The following is a 20,171-nucleotide window of genomic DNA, read 5'->3' on the forward strand; positions in this document are numbered from 1 at the left end:
CCTTTGCAGCTATACCTCTTCTGATACATCCCATTACCCTGTTTGCCCTTACAGCAGCGGCCTGACTTTGGGCACTCCAATTTAGTTTGCTATCAATCAAGATGCCCAAGTCCTTCTCCATCTCTGAATTCCCCAATGATTTCCCATTCAGTGAGTACTGGTGACTTCCATTTTTCCTTCCCATATGTATGACCTTACATTTCTCCTCGTTAAACCTCATTTGCCATTTAATGCTCCACCTACCCAGCTTATCCAAATCCCTCTGTAGGTCTGCACTGTCCTCTTTTGTATTAATTGTTTTACATAACTTTGTGTCATCTGCAAATATTGATATTTTACTATTTATCCCGTTGTCTATGTCGTTAATAAAGATATTAAATAACATTGGGCCTAGTACAGACCCCTGTGGTACCCCACTAGTGACGCTTACCCAATCTGAGTATATTCCATTTTTAACCACCCTCTGCCTTCTCTCCTTTAGCCAGTTAGCTACCCACTTGCAGACATTTTCCCCCAGCCCCATCATTCTCATTTTGTATACCAACCTATTATGTGGCACGCTATCGAACACTTTTGAGAAGTCGAGATACACAACATCCACTGGTTCCCCCTGATCTACTCGAGAGCTAACCTCCTCGTAGAAGTCAATCAGGTTTGTTTGGCAGGAGCGATTCCTCATGAATCCATGTTGGTTCGGGATTAAAAGATTATTAGCATCAATATGCTCCGTAATTGCCTCTTTAAAGAAGCTTTCAAAAATTTTGCCCACAACGGACGTCAGACTCACCGGCCGATAGTTTCCGGCGTCACTTTTCACTCCCTTTTTGAATATTGGCACTACATTCGCCTGTCGCCAATCAAGTGGCACAGACCCAGTCTCTACAGAGTCCTTAAATATAAGATATAACGGTCTGTCTATCACATTACTTAGTTCCCTTAGTACCCGTGGGTGTATGCCATCAGGTCCTGGTGATTTGTTTATTTTAATGTTACTGAGGCGTTTCTGTACCCCAGCTTGGGTTAGATTTGTCATACTTAGTGGAGGATTAAGTTTGTCACTTTTCATTTCTCCTGTTAGTTCGATTTCCTTTGTGAAAGTTGTCGAAAAAAAATTATTTAATAGATTAGCTTTATCCTCATCTTTCTCTATGATTTTGCCTTCCTCACTTTTTATCGGTCCAATATTATCCGATTTAATCCTTTTACTATTTATATACGTAAAGAACAGTTTGGGATTTGATCTACTTTCCCTAGCAATACGTCTCTCTGTTTCCTCCTTCGCTATTTTTATTTGTTTTTTACAGGTTCTCATTTTTTCCTTGTAACACATTAGTGCTTCCTTACTGTTTACCTGTTTTAATCTCTTGAATGCCTCTTTTTTGCTATTTAACGCCCCTTTTACGTTCTTGTTCAACCATATTGGTTTCCTCTTATTTCTGGCCCTTTTATTCCCATACGGTATATATCTCTCGCACTGAGTATTCAGAATTCTTTTGAAGGTTTCCCATTTACTATTCGTATTCCTTTGATTAAGAACTTTGTCCCAGTCAATAAGTTGAAGGCTTTCTTTCAGCTGATCAAACTTCGCCCTCCTAAAGTTTAATGTTTTTGTTGTTCCCTTATTGATAACCCTACTGAAGGGCATTTTGAAGTCGATAATATTATGGTCGCTATTACCTAGGTGCCCCCCTATCTGTACCTCAGTTATTCTATCAGGCCTATTAGTCAATATTAAGTCCAACACGGCCTTCCCTCTCATTGGTTCCTGCACTAGTTGGGAGAGATAATTATCCTTAATATTTGTCAAGAACCTTTTTCCTTTCTGAGATCTACAGGTTTCTGTTTCCCAGTCAATATCCGGGTAGTTGAAATCCCCCATTACAATCACTTCATTATGTTTTGCTACTTTGTCTATTTGTCCTAATAGCAGATTCTCATTCTCCTCTGTTATATTTGGTGGCTTATAGCAGACCCCCAGTAATATTTTATTATTATTTTTAGTTCCCTCTATCTCTACCCACATGGACTCGACCCCCTCTTCTCCCTCTCCTATATCTTCCCTTAGTCTGGGTTTTAGACATGACTTTACATATAAGCAGACTCCTCCGCCTTTCCCCTGTTTCCGGTCCCTTCTAAATAAACTATAATCTAATAAATTTACCGCCCAGTCGTAGCTATCGTCTAGCCAAGTCTCTGTTATACCTACGATGTCATACCTCTCCTCCGATATAAGCGCCTGCAGCTCATCCGCCTTATTGGTCAGGCTTCTTGCGTTGGTCAGCATGCAAGATAAAACTTTGGGGTTATTTAGCATCCTATTCTTCTCTAACGATCTAACGGTACTATCCCCACCCCCCTCTCCACCCTCATTATATTCACTTCTCCCCTTCCCCCTTGCTTGCCTCACATCCCACCTATTTCCTTGGTTTCCCCCCCGTCTCAAGTTTAAAAACTCCTCCAACCTATTAGCCATCTTCTTCCCCAGCACCGCTGCACCCTCCCCATTGAGGTGCAGCCCGTCCCTACGGTAGAGCCTGTAGCCGACCGCGAAGTCGGCCCAGTTCTCCATGAACCCAAACCCTTCTGCCTTGCACCAACTCTTTAGCCACTTATTCACCTCCCTAACTTCCCGTTGGCCCTCCTGTGTGGCTCGCGGGATTGGTAGTATTTCTGAGAAAACTACCTTGGAGGTCCTTGCCCTAAGCTTCCTACCTAGGTCCCTGAAATCGTTTTTAAGGACCCTCCATCTACCACTCACTTTGTCATTGGTGCCGATGTGGACCATGACCGCTGGGTCTTCGCCAGCCCCACCCAGTAACCTGTCAACCCGATCCGCGATGTGCCAGACTCGAGCGCCAGGGAGGCAGCACACCGTTCGGCGATCCCGGTCTTTGTGATAGATTGCCCTGTCTGTCCCCCTAATAATAGAGTCACCCACTACCAGAACCTGTCTTGCCTGCCCTACACTTCCCCCCTCCCCCTCATTACTGGAGCATACACTCCCCCGGCGGTCAGAGGATCTGTCGTGCTCCAATAATGCCGGTTCTGAACCAGCCTTCCTATACTTCTTCCCTCTATCCCTCCTAACTGTTATCCAGCTCCCTGCCTGTTCAGCCTGCACTTCCCCTCTATGCTCCACCCCCAGTATTGACCCATTGAGTGTCTGCTCGGTGAGCAGCAAACTCCGTTCCATGTTGTCGATGCTCCTCAGTACCGCTATCTGAGCACTTAGATCCAGAATTTGGGCTTCCAAGTGCACGATATGCTCACATCTCTCGCAGCAGTATGGATCCTCGAGCGGTTGCTCACGTAATGCATACATTGCGCAAGATGTACACTGCACGGCTCCGGCCAACATGGACGTCATTCTAAATATGGGGATACAGTCAGTATATATATATACAAGTACAAAACACAATTATTTATATATAGGTGTATGGACGGGGATCAATTAGGGATGTGCAAGTGTATCAATTAGATATCGGCGGGGGATCAGTTAAGTATGGACGGGGGATCAATTAAGTATCAAGTATGGACGGGGGAATCAGATAAGTAGGTCAGGTGCATTAATTAAGTAAAAAGTAAAGTAAAGAAAGAATGAAATACAGTCAGCAATTCAGTCCTAAGTCCTCCCTTCCAAACTCCCTGAATCCAAAGTCACTGAAAAACAAGTCACACACTTACTTTCGTTCGCACTTACGCTCCGGACACACGCAGCTCATTCACACTCGCAAACTAAGAGATTTAAAGAGGTTTTTTTTTTTTTTTTTTTTTCTTCCTTTTCCAGCAATGTACCCTTCACCTCAATGCACTTCCAAAGGACTTGATGTCCAACCAGCTGCCCCTTATAAACCCTTAATTATGACCCCTTCCCCTTAATTAACCCCTTTTGAGTAAATCTACACCTCAGGATTTTAGTGCAATGTAGTTAACCCTTAAATACACAGGTAGTAAACTAAGAAACTAAAACTGTAGTGAGAAAATAGGTTTTAAAAAGCCCAATAAATCTAAACAGGTAGAAAAGCACTCAGCAGGTCACAATGCAGCACTCACCGCAATTCACACAGGTATTTTCTGCAGGATTCCCAAATACCTCTTCACTGAAAAACAAGTCACACACTTACTTTCGTTCACACTTACGCTCCTGACACACGCAGCTTGTTCACACTCGCAAACTAAGAGAGTTAAAGAGTTTTTTTTTTTTTTTTTTTTCTTCCTTTTCCAGCAATGTACCCTTCACCTCAATGCACTTCCAAAGGGCTCAAGCTTGTGGTTCAGCGGTTCTCAAATCCTACCTGGAACTGTCGGATCTGCTTGTCTAAGTACGCCACCTGTGTGCCCATTTAAGAAACTCAGCTACAGCTTCCGCTGCCCTTGCCGTGTTTCAGCAGTGTTTGCAGTTTTCTGATCTACGATGTCCCCACACGTTGGAACTCTACATTGCAGATGTTGGGAAGGATTTGTGAGCAGAAGAGGATAGCTGTTGACTACAAGCATCAACAAGGCCGTTGGTATTCAGGTCAGACTCCACACATAAAACCTCAGGAGTAGACATGGATGTCAGACATATGTACCATCCTCCAAAACTTTGAGAACTCCAACAATATGGTGAGCAGTGATGACGCCATAATTAGCGTCACCATCCCACTTCTCTGTCTTGTGAAACGCTCTCTGCTCACAACTAAAGAGGATGCATTGCAGGCGGAGCACGATGAGATGGAGCAAGGAACCATACATGGTGATTCCACACAGCCCAGCCTCATCTCTTCCCAACGTGGATTGGGTGACATTGAGGAAGAGGAGGAGGAGGAGGAAGAACAGGAGCTATTTTCCTGCACTATAGACTGTACTACCTGCACAACTGTCATAATGTCTGTTCAGCGTGGATGGCCCGAGGACAGGGAGGAGAAGGAAGAGGAGGAGGATGAGGAGAAGAACATGGCCAGTCATCCTCTTGGTGAGGACACGGAAGTCTTGCCCCTTTGCAGTCTGGCACACATGGCTGAGTTTATGTTACACTGCTTTTCCAGTGACTCTCGCGTAGTCCAAATTTTGGGTGACAGTCATTACTGGTTGGTGTCACTTCTGGACCCACGGTACAAGGACAACGTTCTGTCTCTTATTCCCACCCAGTACAGGCCTAATAAAATGGGGCAGTACAAGAAGGCCCTTATTGTGGAATTATTTAAAAAATTCCCATCTGAAAATGCTGCTGGCAGAGGTCACAGTTCGTTGGACAACCAAGGAGTAGAGGCAAGAGAGACACAAATGCAATCCAGCAGAGGCAGGTGAACACTGTCAAAGTTCTGGGACCGTTTTCTCAGACCCTCAAATCGCACAGGCCCTTGGTCGTGTTTGACAATGGGCAGAACCTGGTGTTAGAGAAAGGACTGCCGGAGTAAAAACGATTTCCCTCTATGCCAGTCCTTTCACCAAGCTAAAGAATATGGCTGTGATGAAATACAACTCTCACCGACAAGCAGTGTCAGAGTGAAAAACATTGGGCCCACCAGAGGATTTGATTTTGAGGGTCCACCTTTCTCACCCACTCAAGAGCCCCATGGCAGCTGCAAAGTTTGCGCTATCATGAATTCTCCTAATGGAGAAGCCAGGGCCCACCTGAGGATTCTCTGATGGACCTGTAAAACCCTGCCGAGAAGCAGCCCAGGCTAAGAAAAGTGTGTGGGAAGGTTCCTGGACACTCTATGGCTGCTTTTTTACTGAGGGAGAAACCCATGCAAACATGGGGAGAGCATACAAAATCCTTGTAGATGTTGTCTTTGGTGAGATTTGAATCCCGGACCCCAAAGCTGCAAGGCTTGAGTGCTAACTACTGAGCCACTGTGATGCTCTCTCTGTTTTCCCTCTGATATCTTGCATGCTGCAGAAACTTTCTCCTACTGCCACTCAGAATCTTCAGCTCCTTTTTGAGAAACTAATTTATTATTATTATTATTTGGGCAGAAGAAAAGGAAATTGTGGATGGCTTCACTACTGGTACTGGAGGCATTGCTAATACCATGGCGTCGTGCCATAGTTCACTGGAAATAATCCAGGCTGGTTGGAGCCAAGCTGATTCCCATAGAAAAGTACCAGCAGCAAGCTAAGGAGATGGTGGCCTCAATTATCATCACAACCTCTCTATGCACTCTCCTGAAGGAGAAGCCAGGGCCCACCAGAGGAGTCTCCGGTTCTCTGGTGCGCCCGTCCAACCCTGCCGAGAAGCATCCCTAGCTAAGAAAAGTCTGTGGGAAGGTTCCAGGACACCCTATGGCTGCTTTTTTATTGTAGACTGGCTCCAGCAATCTATAAGATTGCAATCTATGATTTGTTCAATGGCTCCGTAGATAAAAAAAATTCCGGCATTGAGCCTATTCCCTAATATTGGAACTTTGGTTGATTTGGTTTTTGAAGATTTTGCACAGATACCGAAAAATATTTCTTAGGCAATCTCAATTTTGAGCAAAGAAAGGCTTTGGATGAATTGAAAAAATTAGACAGTGTGGTTATAAAACAGGCTGATAAACGCAGGAACATTGTTCTGTGGCCAAACGAAATGTATGAAAAGGAGGCATTTTGTCAATTAAAGAACACAAAATGTTCTAAGAAATTAACATATAATCCTCTCACCTCCTTGCACAGTGCTCTTCAGGAGAATCTGAATGAAGCCCTAGAAGGTAATATCATTACAAGAGAACAGAGAGACTTCCTACATGTAAAATATCCAAAGATTCCATGTTTTTACTTACTCCCAAAGATTCATAAAAACGCCACTACTCCACCCGGATGACCAATTGTTTCAGGTAATGGAAATATGTGTGAACTTTTATGTAAGTTCCTGGATTTTCATTTAAAACCGCTTGTAGAGAATCTGCCCCTTTTTCTATAGGACTAAAATTACTTATTACGAAAAATTGAAAATATCAGTATGGAACAAGACATGTGGCTTGTAACTTTAGATGTTTCATGCACTAGATACCTCTATTAAGCACGAAGATTGGCTGCAAGCCACCAGATATTTTCTCTCTATGAGCACTTTGGAATCAGACTTTGTGAATTTCCTTATGGAATCTTTGGAATTTGCACTAACAAAAAATGTTTTTTCTTTTTAACGACTCCTTCTTCTTGCTGCTCCAGGGAACAGCGATGGGGGTGGCATTTGCACCCTCTTACGCCAATCTGATCCGGGGGCTGTGGGAGAGGGAGATCTTTCTTTTTAATCCAAAGAAGAATATTGATAAGGTGCTACTTTGGTTGCGATTCATTGATGACATTTTTGTTATCTGGCAGGGCTCTGAGGAGGACCTACGATCATTCATTGATGACCTAAATAAGAATTCTCAAAATATTATACTATCTAGCAAATATGATCAAGTAAGCATGGACTTCCTTGACTTATCCATATACAATGGCAAGGATAACACTCTTCAAACTCAAGTGTATAGAAAACCAACCGCGGTAAATTCTCTACTATTTGCAGATTCATCGCATCCCAAACCTCTTGTTAATAATATTCCTACAGGGGAGTTCGTCCGAATCAGGAGGAATTGCTCAGAAGAAGAAACATTCCATGAACAATCCAAGGAATTGTTTCAGAGGTTTAGACAAAGGGGTTATAGTAGACGAGTGTTACTTAAGGCCTATAGGAGAGCGTGCAATACCTCAAGAATAGACTTGCTGAAGCCTAGATTGGGACATCAAGATAATCAACAGGTGAGATTTATCTTGCAATATAACAAAAATTGGGAGATGATGAGAGATGCACTTGAAAAGTTTTGGCCTCTCCTGTCGGCAGATCCGGCCCTGAGGGACTCCTTAACGGCCAAACCCTCGATAAGCTATTGAAGATTACATAACCTGAAAGACAATTTGGTTAGGAGTTATTATCGAGGAAGTAAAGCGAAAAATATTTTTGGATCAAAAGGCCCCAGATGGGTTTTTTTCCCTTGCGGAAAATGGATCTCATGTCCGAATATGGAAAGAAGATTGTCTTTTATTTCTAGCAATGGTAATCTAACATTTAATATTACTCACCATATTACCTGTGATACAGAATTTTTGATATACCACTCAACTTGCCCATGTATCTTGATTTATGAGGGGTTGACGTCTTGGAAATTGAGAGTTAGGGTTCGCGAACATGTTTTGGATATATTTAATGCAAAAAAGATTGATGATGTGTCTCAACTAAAACCCATGCCACGTCACTTTAAAATAACCCATAATTGTGACGCGAAACTTTTGCGTGTCTCAGGTACAGACAAAATTATGATAAACAACAGAGGAGGTGACTAGTGTTGAGCCACCCCCGTAGTGTTCGAGTTCGGTTCGTCGAACACCCGTGTGTTCGCCGAACTGTTCGTCGAACTGTTCGTCGAACACCTTCGAACACCGTTAAAACCAATGGCAGGCAAACAAAAACACATAGAAACACAAAGAAAACACCTTCAAAGGTGTCCAAAAGCTGACAAACTGCTCAGAAGACACAACTAACACATGGAAAAGTGACAAGTACATATAGTCATGCGAAAAGAAAAGAGGTGGAGGAGTAAAAGGAGGGGGAGACACAGATATAGGCATGTCATGCCCTTCTAAAATCCAAAAAGTGAGAAGCCGAGATGGCCAGTCCGCTCCTGCCCGTGCCACCTCCGTGTCGCCGGGTTTGTGCCAGAGCCGCGGTGAACCCTGACGGCCAGCCCCCCTCTCCCAATACTGGTGCCTGTCCGCTGGTGGGTCGAGAGAGCCCCCCTGTGGTGGAGGCAGCTCTAAGCTTTTTAATTTAAATTGTCCCTCTAATTTGAATGAATACACTTTAAATCCATTTACAAGGATCTATTGGAGGGCAAGTCTCATGCCAGCAGCCGCGTAATTCCAGCTCCAGTAGCGTCCACTAAAGCTGCTGCAGTTAAAAAGCTTTTATAAGGATCGAGCTCGGCTGTCCACCGCAAGGCATCCTAGTGCCAGTCCCAGCCCCTATGCCTTGGGGTGCCTCCTGATGCTCTTCACTAAGTATCCCGTGGTCCCGAAGCATTTCCTTTGAAAAAATTAAGTGTCCAAACTACAGGTGGTGTAGCTTGCTTAACAGCCGGGATAATCCGCTGACTAGCAGACACTGCTACTAGGCACAAAGTATTTCCTGGGCTAGATGCAGTTAAAAATTTGTAAGTAGATACTCTCGTTGGATGCTGAGAAAGCATTCCATAGAGTCTCCTGGCACGCCATATATGATTCTCTTAAAAAGCTTGGGGTAGGGGTCTAGGGGACCCTTTTATAGCCAAAATCACGGCCCTGTATCACAATACGTCACCTAGGCTGAAGATAAATGGAACTGTAGCACCGAGGGCTCGGTTGCTACAGACGTATTGCACCTCACCCAGAGGTGTGATATCTCACTCTCAGATAAGGATGGAGTGTGGATCAGGACCCGACACCTGCATGCATTACACCACATTGCCGTGGGGCAGGGCGACCAATATGCCCCTGAGATGGGCACGACAGTCCCTGTCCCTGGCTGGAGTGGGGGGAGGGAACACTGAGGAAGGGGAACCCTGCAGTGCAGGAGCAGGGAGGAAGCAGTTCCTGGGTGCATTGAGAAGGGAGTATAAAAGGTGGGCACCATCTTAGTTCAGTGCAGAGAAGTCTGAGCAGAAGTGGCAGGGAGCAGGGGCTCTGCATGAGCTCTGCTCCGGAGGCGGACCTAGTAACAGAGGCCCAGGCCTGCAAGAGGGAGAAGGAAGGAAGAGGAGCGGAGAAGGCTCCAGGAACGAGGAATGAAGGGATCCCAGGGGTGCGGACGGGCGAGTCGCCACCGCACGCCCGAATCCACCTGCGTGGAGTGGTCAGGCCAAAGGGGGAGACCGGTCCCCGAACTAGTGGAGGCAGGAAACGACCCTCAGCTAGAAACCGGAGGCTCTGACATTTTATGTGGCGCAGCCCCTTGCTCCACCCACTAGGAAGGCACCACATAGGGTCAGGGAAACTGGCGCCAAGTTTACCAAGAGGAGGCCCGAGGCAGCCGGACAGAAGTGTTGGTAAGAAAGGCCAGACAAAGGACACACAAAGGGGGTCCTGTGAAGCGCTCCAAAGTTATCTGGGAGTTGTCTGAGCCCCTCACCTGGTGAGCACAGTACGACGTGGGCAGCCGTTACCTGCAGATGTGGTCTGGATAATAAGAACTGTGAGTAAAGGCCCCGAACTGCATCACTGACTCCGTGTCGTTACTGCTGCTGCCCTGCACCATCACCCCCATCCTCCGCATACACTGCCCTGAGGCTATACTCCTCCCGTGGGGAGTTATGCTACGCTCTGCTGCACCCACAACACCAGCCTTAGCGGTCTGCCCTGTAGCGGCGGTTCACTCTGACCGCAATCCACGGGTGGCGTAGTCGGACATTTAAACATCAAAACCACATAAATAGTTCCGCCACTGGTTTGACCGCCCTGAGCCACGGAACCGGATCGCCGCCACGAAGACTACAACCACCAGCATCCACCAAAAAGGGTCCGGCTCCGGGTGTCCCAAGGCCCAGGGGGTGCGTCAGAACATTTTCATCACCTTTCACAATCACCAATGGGACAAGGCAGGGATGTCCTCTGTCCCCTCTCTTATACATCCTAGTGACGGAGCACCTGCTCTCATCAATTCGCCATAACCCCAATATTAGGTGGATTGAGGTGGGAGGCACCGAGTACAAGTGCTCTCTATTTGCTGATGATGTCCTAGTATATATCACTCAATCACATATATCCATCCCTGCTGTTATGGCTGAAATAGATCACTTTGTTACATGGTAAAATTTTAAAATCAATGCAGCGAAGTCTGAGGCCCTCGATGTCTCCCTCCCTAAATCCATATAGGATTCCATCCAGTCCAACTTTCCCTTTGCCTGGCCCTCACAGGGTATCAAATACTTAGGAATTCCTATTCATAGAGACCTCTCCCATCTATGTTATCTTAATTTTGGGCCCTTTATTGAAGAATTCCATACAGACCACGGTTGGCAAGTTGGAACTGTGAGATTCACTACGTGCACCACTGGTATTTTGTGGAAAAGCACATGTAAGATTCTGCAACAGTCTCTGCTGATACTCCTGCATGCGTGCATCCCTTTCTATGGCAGGAATAATTTCTGCAAATTTACTTTTGTACCGGGGATCTAACAGTGTGGCAACCCAGTAGTCAGGATTATTTCTAATTCTCACAATTCGAGGGTCATGTTGCAGGTAGTGCAGCAAGAAGGCACTCATGTGTGTTGCGCATCCAGGAGCACCAAGTCCCTGTTGTGTTGGTGGCGAGGTAACAATCATGCTTCCTTCCTCTGTCCTCTCCCCCCAACCTCGCACAACAGAAATGTGATCAAGGTCTCCCTCATCTGATGAGTCTTCCATCAGTTCGTCCTCCACTTCTTCCTGGGCTCCTGCACCTTCCTCACTAGTTTGGCTGCTACCATGCGCCCTGGTAAAATCATCTCCCCCACCCTCACATGCCTGCCGCCCTGGTGCTGCCTACCGTCTGGACCTTGCAGATGTTAGCCCTTCCGCATACAACTCCTCCTCCTCTACTTCCTCCACCTCCTCTTGTGCCACCACCTGACTCCGAATTCTGTTTAACATGTGCTCCAGCATGTAAATCACCGGAATAGTCATGCTGATAATGGCATCGTCAGCACTAAACATCTTCGTCGCCATTTCAAAACTGTGCAGAAGGGTGCATAGGTCCCTGATCTGAGACCACTCCTCCAGCGTGATTTGCCCCACCTCTGAATCTCGTTGGCCCAGGCTATACGTCAGAACGTATTGCACCAGGGCTTGTCGGTGCTGCCACAGTCGCTGCAACATGTGCAGAGTTGAATTCCACCGGGTAGGCACATCGCATTTTAGCCGGTGAAGTGGCAGGCCCAACGACTTCTGTAGAGATGTAAGTCGCTGAGCTGCGGGATGCAAACGGCGGAAGTGAGCACACAGCGACCGTGCCCTCTGCAGAAGGCCATCTAGTCTGGGATAGTGGGCTAAAAATTGCTGGACAACCAGGTTCAACACGTGAGCCATACAAGGCACGTGTGTGACATTGCCCCGGCGAAGGGCCGCACCCAGGTTTGCAGCATTGTCGCACACGGCCTTCCCTGGTTTCAGGTCCAGTGGAGACAACCATTCATGAAATTGGTTCTCCAGAGCTGACCACAACTCCTCAGCTGTGTGACTCACATTTCCCAGACATTTCAATGTAAAAACCGCCTGATGACGTTGAGCCCTACTGCCAGCATAGTAAGGAGGTGTGCAGGATCCCTTCTGCGCAGTTAGAAAGCTTGTGGCATGACCAGACAGGCTTTGGGTGCAGGTGGAAGACCGAGAGGAGGTTGAGGAGGCAGAAGCAGTGGAGGAAAAATGACATAAAGAGGATTGACGCACAACTCGTGGGGACGGCAAGACTTGGACAGCAGCCCCTTGTCCTGCTGTCACCATAGTTACCCAGTGCCCAGTCAGCGACATGTAACGCCCCTGTCCATGCCTACTCGTCCAAGTGTCTGTGGTGAAATGCACCCTGTCACACACAGAGTTTCTCAAAGAAGCGGTGATGTTGTGTGCGACATGCTGGTGGAGCGCAGGCACACCTTTCTTTGAGAAGTAGTGCCGACTGGGCATCTGGTACTGGGGCACTGCGACGGACATAAGGTCTCGAAAATCCTCTGTGTCCACCAGGCGGAAAGGCAGCATTTCTGTAGCCAAGAGCTTGCAGATGGTGAAATTCAACCTCTTAGCTTTCTCATGGCTAGGAGGAAATGGTCTTTTACTTGTCCACATCTGAGGGACCGAGGGCTGGCTATTGTGCTTAGACGGGGTTGATAAGGGTGTCCCCGGCAAACTGCCGGTCTGTGAGGAAGATGCAGGCGGACATGTTAGGTTGCCTTGATCCAAAGGTGGTGCTATCGATGTCGGACAGCGCTCAAGACCAGCTGGTGTTACCACCTCCAAAGAAAATGATGACCTGCCAATCACGCTGGCTGTTGCGGGTAAAGAGGTGGCAGGTCTGCGCCCCAAAACAGGTGTGACTGCTGTCCCCCCAGTCACAGAGGATGAAGAGGCCGCGGATGCACAAGATATGGCAGACGGTGGTTGGCCCGGCCGGCTAGACCGCATTGTAGCACACTGAGCTTCCCACTGCAACTTATGCTTCATGTCCATGTGCCGGTTCATGCATGAAGTACTCAAACTATGTATTTTTTGGCCTCTACTTAGCTTTTGCTGACAAATGTTACAGATAACACGAGTTGGGTCATCTTTATCGATCTGAAAAAATGCCCAGGCTATGCAAGGCTTAGCACCCATGCGACCTGAAGAGCCACCACGACTTGTGGTGAGAGGCAGAGTTGTGTTTGAGGATGCAGTTGTTGACGTGCTTCCAGTACTACGTCTCTGTCCAGGAAGGCGCAACCTGACCTCGTCGTCACTAGCATCTTCCTCCACCTCCTCTGCTGACCTCATCTCTTGGCTGACTGTGGGTTGACAGTAAGTGGGATCTCCGACCTCATCATCATCACCCTGTGCGTTATCACACCCGTCGTCCTCAGAGCCAACCTGTTCCTGCCCTGACAAAAAACTAAAGTTGTCGCTCCAATCAGGTATTTGAGTCTTATCATCGTCTTCCTCATTGTCTCCACCAACAGGAGTTACAGTTTGGGAATGAGGGTCTACATTATGGTCAGAACCTTCTGCGTCTGGTCCTGGATCCGACTCATAAAGATTCTGGGCATCAGTGCAGATCATTTCCTCGTCTGGATTCACAGAAGCGCTGGAGTCAACCTCTGATTCCCAGGCTATAGTATGAGTAAACAGCTCTGCAGACTCAACCATCTGTTCTACCTCATACTCAGACGGGCAGCTGGAGATTTGGGAGCTGTGAGGAAGCAAGTGCGATTTGGGTGACACCTTTGAGGACTGGAGTATTTGTGATATTGAAGTTGATGTGGAGGAGAGCCCACTTAAAGGAGCACTTGATATCCGTTGAAGCACCTGCTGTTTTTGTGCCTCATCTGGAATTTGTAGCGATTGGCGTGGCCGTAAGAAAGGGATCTTATCACATTGTCCGCTAAAAGAAGTAGACATTTTAGTTTGGCTGGAAGATGGTCTTTCTTCTGCACCTACCCCACGGACACAACCTTTTTTCCCCTTCCCAACACGCCTATTCCCCTTTCCACCAGCAGCAGGCCTTTTTCCACTCATTTTGGTGGTTAACTAATTCACAACTCTGGAGTTGTTTGCACAAAAAAACAATGGATGGTAACCGAGCAGAGCTGAGTGGCCAAACTGTGGTATTAGGCCAAAACTATTGGCTGGGTTAGATGCAGAAAAAAATTATTTTTAATTTGCAACCTGATGGAGGTCAGTATAGATGGACTAATAGACCAAGTCCCACACACCGCTAGAAGCCCAAATATTTTTTCAGAGCTAGATGCAGAAAATTTTTTTATTCAATTTGCAACCTGATCGAGGTCAGTATAGATGGACTAATAGACCAAGTCCCACACACTGCTAGAAGCCCAAATATTTTTTCAGAGCTAGATGCAGAAAAAAATTATTTTTAATTTGCAACCTGATGGAGGTCAGTATAGATGGACTAATAGACCAAGTCCCACACACCGCTAGAAGCCCAAATATTTTTTCAGAGCTAGATGCAGAAAAAAATTATATTCAATTTGCAACCTGCTGGACGTCAGTATAGAAGGACTAATAGAACAAGTCCCACACACTGCTAGAAGCCCAAATATTTTTTCAGAGCTAAATGAAGAAAAAAATTATTTTTAATTTGCAACCTGATGGAGGTCAGTATAGATGGACTAATAGACCAAGTCCCACACACTGCTAGAAGCCCAAATATTTTTTCAGAGCTAGATGCAGAAAAAAATTATTTTTAATTTGCAACCTGATGGAGGTCAGTATAGATGGACTAATAGACCAAGTCCCACACACCGCTAGAAGCCCAAATATTTTTTCAGAGCTAGATGCAGAAAATTTTTTTATTCAATTTGCAACCTGATGGAGGTCAGTATAGATGGACTAATAGACCAAGTCCCACACACTGCTAGAAGCCCAAATATTTTTTCAGAGCTAGATGCAGAAAAAAATTATTTTTAATTTGCAACCTGATGGAGGTCAGTATAGATGGACTAATAGACCAAGTCCCACACACTGCTAGAAGCCCAAATATTTTTTCAGAGCTAGATGCAGAAAAAAATTATTTTTAATTTGCAACCTGATGGAGGTCAGTATAGATGGACTAATAGAACAAGTCCCACACGCTGCTAGAAGCCCAAATATTTTTTCAGAGATAAATGAAGAAAAAAATTATTTTTAATTTGCAACCTGATGGAGGTCAGTATAGATGGACTAATAGACCAAGTCCCACACACTGCTAGAAGCCCAAATATTTTTTCAGAGCTAGATGCAGAAAAAAAATATTTTTAATTTGCAACCTGATGGAGGTCAGTATAGATGGACTAATAGACCAAGTCCCACACACCGCTAGAAGCCCAAATATTTTTTCAGAGCTAGATGCAGAAAAAAATTATATTCAATTTGCAACCTGCTGGAGGTCAGTATAGAAGGACTAATAGAACAAGTCCCACACACTGCTAGAAGCCCAAATATTTTTTCAGAGCTAAATGAAGAAAAAAATTATTTTTAATTTGCAACCTGATGGAGGTCAGTATAGATGGACTAATAGACCAAGTCCCACACACTGCTAGAAGCCCAAATATTTTTTCAGAGCTAGATGCAGAAAAAAATTATATTCAGTTTGCAACCTGATGGAGGTCAGTATAGATGGACTAATAGAATGATGCTATGCCCAAAAGATTTTACTTCACTAGGTGCAGTAAAAAAATTGGTATTCTATACACAGGTGGTATATCTTGCAACACAGATAGGCTACTCCACTGACTAACACACTCTGCAATAGGCCAAAAAGGATTAGCTTTGCTAGATTCAGCCAAATGCTGTGAAAAAAACTTGCACAGCACTGGCACAGACCTGCCTGGCAAAAACTGATAGGAACTGATGTAACCTAGTCCTGAAAAGGACTCCAATTACAATTAGTCTTTACTCCCACAATATATCTATTTAAGAGCACAGACCTGCCTGATAAAAGTCGTAGGAAATGCTGTAACCTAGTCCTTAAAAGGACTGCAATCACAACTATTCCCTACTCCCAAGCTATCTGTATATTTGTGCGAAAATTGGCTTGAAATTAACAAGGTATAGCGCACACAGCAACAGCGGTGCCGTCTAACACGCAGCTGCAGCAGTGAGAAAATGGTGGCGACGGGGAAAATGGCTTGTTCTTATAGGGCAAGGACATGTGACATACACTGCCAATCACACATGCCCTTGCTTGTGTGAAAAAAAGCACTTCGCTCCGTGTGTGCGCTGCTGATAGGCTGACAGATTGCACCTCCCCACTGCAAATGCGGGAAAGAGAAAAAAAAATGGAGATCTTTATTGTTCCTGCAGAGATCCATCCCCTGCCCCTCCCCCCGCCCCGCTGTACACTCAAACTGCGTATTAACATTAATTTTCATCATTACTGAGAAAAAATCCAGTTATGATTTTGGTGCACGAACAGTTATCGAACATAACCTCGAACAGCCGAATTTTTCTCAAATTGTTCGTGTTCGCCGACCGGCTCGAACACCGCCCAAAACAGCTCGAATTTGAGATTGGCGAACAGTTCGAGTAGAACAACGCTCATCTCTAGAGGTGACCTCAAGAAAATGCTATCTCAGCAGGAAACACGCTGCATTTGGAGCCTGTAAACAATACGTCCACATGGCCTCAATGATGTACTGAGCTTTGCTCCTTTCCTCCAAGTGGGTAGTAGGATTAATTCTACTCACTTTTTTTATTATAGTTTTAATTAATTGTCTAAGTGTGTTTTAATTCTGTTATTTAATTTGATGTATGTATGTTTTATCTAGGATACGACAACCATGGAAATAAAGAGTTTTCTACAATTCAACTGTTGCATTGTTTTTGGATAAATTTTGATCTTTTGTGCATTTGGGAAGTTGGATATTTTAAGGGATTGTTCTTCCCTATTAATGAATTATGAAATTTTCTGCCCCATATTTATTATTATAATTTTTCTGGTTACATGGGAAGACCCGTATTTAAATTAAATAATATTTTATGCAGTAATTCTGTTAATTGATAATGTTTGTCTCTGCTCTGGTATGTTTCTTGTTTTTCTGTTTCGCCCCCTTTTTTTTATATATATGGATATGAGGTATCAACATCTGATATTCTTGGTTGGTAAGCATATTGGCACTTTTAATACTAGCAGCACTTTATCATCTAGCATCATCACACATATTATATGGGGTACTCCATTATTGAGACTTCACATAATAATATGCATGTATGTTAAATGCATGCATGGATGTTAATTATATTTTACACCTATGATATTAATTTAATTATTCATTTTAATATTATATTACATAACATATTACAAAGGGATTTTTTTAAAAAAAAATTCTTTTATGGAAGGATTTTTAAAGAAAAGTTCTTTTCTAATAATTTTTAAGAAGAATTACTGTGTAATATCACTTATCACACTAGCACTTTTGTCTTGTGTCTTTTGTGTTTAACTTGTTTTTTCACATTTTTCACACTTTTTTGGTATATCACCATCACTAATAATTATGTCCTATATGGGTAATTTTGTATTCCTAATGTTTTCCTTGCAGGTTTCTTTTATCATATAACAAATTATTTTCATCTTATTTATGCATCATGAACTAGATCTGAGGTTATTTATAAGCTATCCTTGAATTCTAGCATCCTTTTCTGAACTAGTCATTGCCACTGATCCTTGGTGATTATGCGCTCACAGATTGGAGCTTCCGCACACCTTTACTGTGGCAACGCGTCGCTTGACGTCACTGTGGCTCTACCCCCTGAGTGACGCATCCTGGATGGGCGTGCTTGAGTGACACGATCCCGCCGGGCATGTTCGCATGATGCGCCCCATGTGGGCGTGATTGTGTGATGCTCCATGGTGGGCGTGGTCGCTCGGCATGTCCTAGATGGGCGTGCTTGAGTGACGCGACCTGACCGGGCGTGATTACATGACGCGCCCCAGGTGGGCGTGGTTATGTGATGCACCATGATGGGCGTGGTCGCTCGGCGCATCCTGGATGGGTGCAGTCTCGCTGGATGGTAGAATGCCGCAATGGCGCTTGACGCCGAGGACAGCTACAGGTGGTGGCAGTGTCCCACGTGAGCGCCTTTATTTGTCTCCATGGACATTATTTAGAGAGTGGATTTGAACTTCAACCCGCACACCTGAATTAAATTTTAAAGGTATTCCATTGGTTGTTGTTCCATATAAAACTAAGCACTTGGTTATGCTTCCCATACCCTTTCTGAAGAAGCCATTAGATGAAACACGCATAAAAGGGCTGTGTGGTAAACTAACTCTCAGTTGTTACATGTTGTTTATTTTGCTCTTCCTCTAGGATTATTCATTATTTAATACTATTAAGTTGTTATGTGTTGTAGTACCAAGTGGTTACATCCTATTGGTATATTTCTTTCATAAATAACTCTTTATAATGCACTATGCACTTTTGATGGCACCTTAAATATTACTTTGCACTTTAGTTAAACTATTTATTATATATGTTTCATTTGAAGATATTATTGGTCTTTACTATAGAGGATTGACTTATAAGATATATAATATTCTGAGATTGTACTTTGTTTGTGGGTCTTCCCATTTCACCAGAAGGGTGGAAAGTTTATCTATTTTTTGCATTATAATATCCGAGATACCACATTTTTTTCTGTGCTTGTTTTCTTGTTTTTTTATATACTGTATATGTTTTGTCTATATTTTAATTATGCCTAATAAAGATGAAAACAACTTTTAAATAATTTTTTGGATAGTTTTACTTTCTTCTTTGGTGTTTATTTGATATATTGAACACCCACTTTATATTTATGGTCTTGCTTTCAGTGGCTCCCTATTGTCCAGAGACTTAAGTTCAAAACCGTAACCATGGCATGCAAAGCCATCCACAACCTGTCGGCTCCATATATCTGTGACCTAGTCTCCCGGTACATAACTGCACACAACCTCCGATCCTCACAAGATCCCCTTCCCTACTCTCGTCTTCTCTCCTCTTCCCACAATCACATACAAGATTTTTCCCATGCATCCCTTCTACTGTTGAACTATGTACCCCAACATATTAGACTCTCACCTACTGTTGAAACCTTTAAAAAGAAGCTGAAGACCCACCTCTTCCGACAAGCCTACAACCTGCAGTAACCCTCGCTCCACCATACCGCTGCACGACCAGCTGTACCCTCACCTACTGTATCCTCATCCATCCCCTATAGACTGTTTGTGTGCCCTCACGGACAGGGTCCTCTCTGCTCTTGTACCAGTCAGTGACTTCTTTTCACATGTTAAAGCGCAATGGAATAAATGGTGCTATAATAATAAATAATAATAATTATACTACTTGTACTCTAGGTCAATTGATGGCACTTTCCTGGTGTTTGGGCAGCTTTTGGTCCCGTCTGAAGGTGTTGTGTATACGTTTGGTTTTGGCACCCATTGAATCCAATAGCGTTTGTTAATGTTCGGCGAATATTCGACAATTACATTGACGAATATTGCAAAAATGGCAATTGTAATCCGAAACGAATATTAAAATATTTGCTTGTCTCTAATCAGAAACACCCTTAAAAAATTATGTGGGTGTTGCATCACGGTCTTCCTGGTGATATGGTGGTGGAGGATGAGGAGGTGGAGGGCGACATAAAATAGGACAATTCCTGAAGAGTATACCCATGTCTGGGTGTGAAGGGGTGCATGGGAATAGACCTCCCAAAAAATAACCACTGGATTTGAGTTTATGTTTGATGCTAGTGGCCAGGACTTCCAAGGCGTAGAAAGACAGTTCATGCCACGTGTCCAGCTTGTATGTTCCAAAACTTTCCCTCCGTGTCAGAGTACCCCATGTACCAGGGCCTGGGCACTGGAAGGGTCTGAGAAAACTGTTCCAGACCTTTGACAGCATTCTCCTGCCCCTGCCGCATCTGGTTTGTGTCTTCCTCGCTTGTACTCCTTGGTTGTCCAATGAACTGTCTAACTGTGAACTCTGCCG

The 20,171-nt window shown here is 44.5% G+C and overlaps 1 protein-coding gene across 1 annotated transcript in view; it reads left to right on the forward strand.

Moving 5' to 3' along the window:
* The window catches only part of LOC141167231 (uncharacterized), a 94,396-nt gene extending 76,637 nt beyond the window's left edge, over window positions 1-17,759 (forward strand). Inside the window, exons 4-6 of the mRNA XM_073654675.1 lie at window positions 6,447-6,715; window positions 7,138-7,713; window positions 17,742-17,759. Coding sequence (XP_073510776.1) covers window positions 6,447-6,715; window positions 7,138-7,713; window positions 17,742-17,759 — 863 coding nt within the window. The remainder of the gene's footprint in view (window positions 1-6,446; window positions 6,716-7,137; window positions 7,714-17,741) is intronic.
* Window positions 17,760-20,171: the final 2,412 nt, after the last annotated feature.

Source organism: Phyllobates terribilis, unplaced genomic scaffold, assembly GCF_046119375.1.
Source record: "Phyllobates terribilis strain yellow unplaced genomic scaffold, ASM4611937v1 Scaffold_11__3_contigs__length_659146591, whole genome shotgun sequence".
In the NCBI taxonomy this organism is placed as follows: domain Eukaryota; kingdom Metazoa; phylum Chordata; class Amphibia; order Anura; family Dendrobatidae; genus Phyllobates; species Phyllobates terribilis.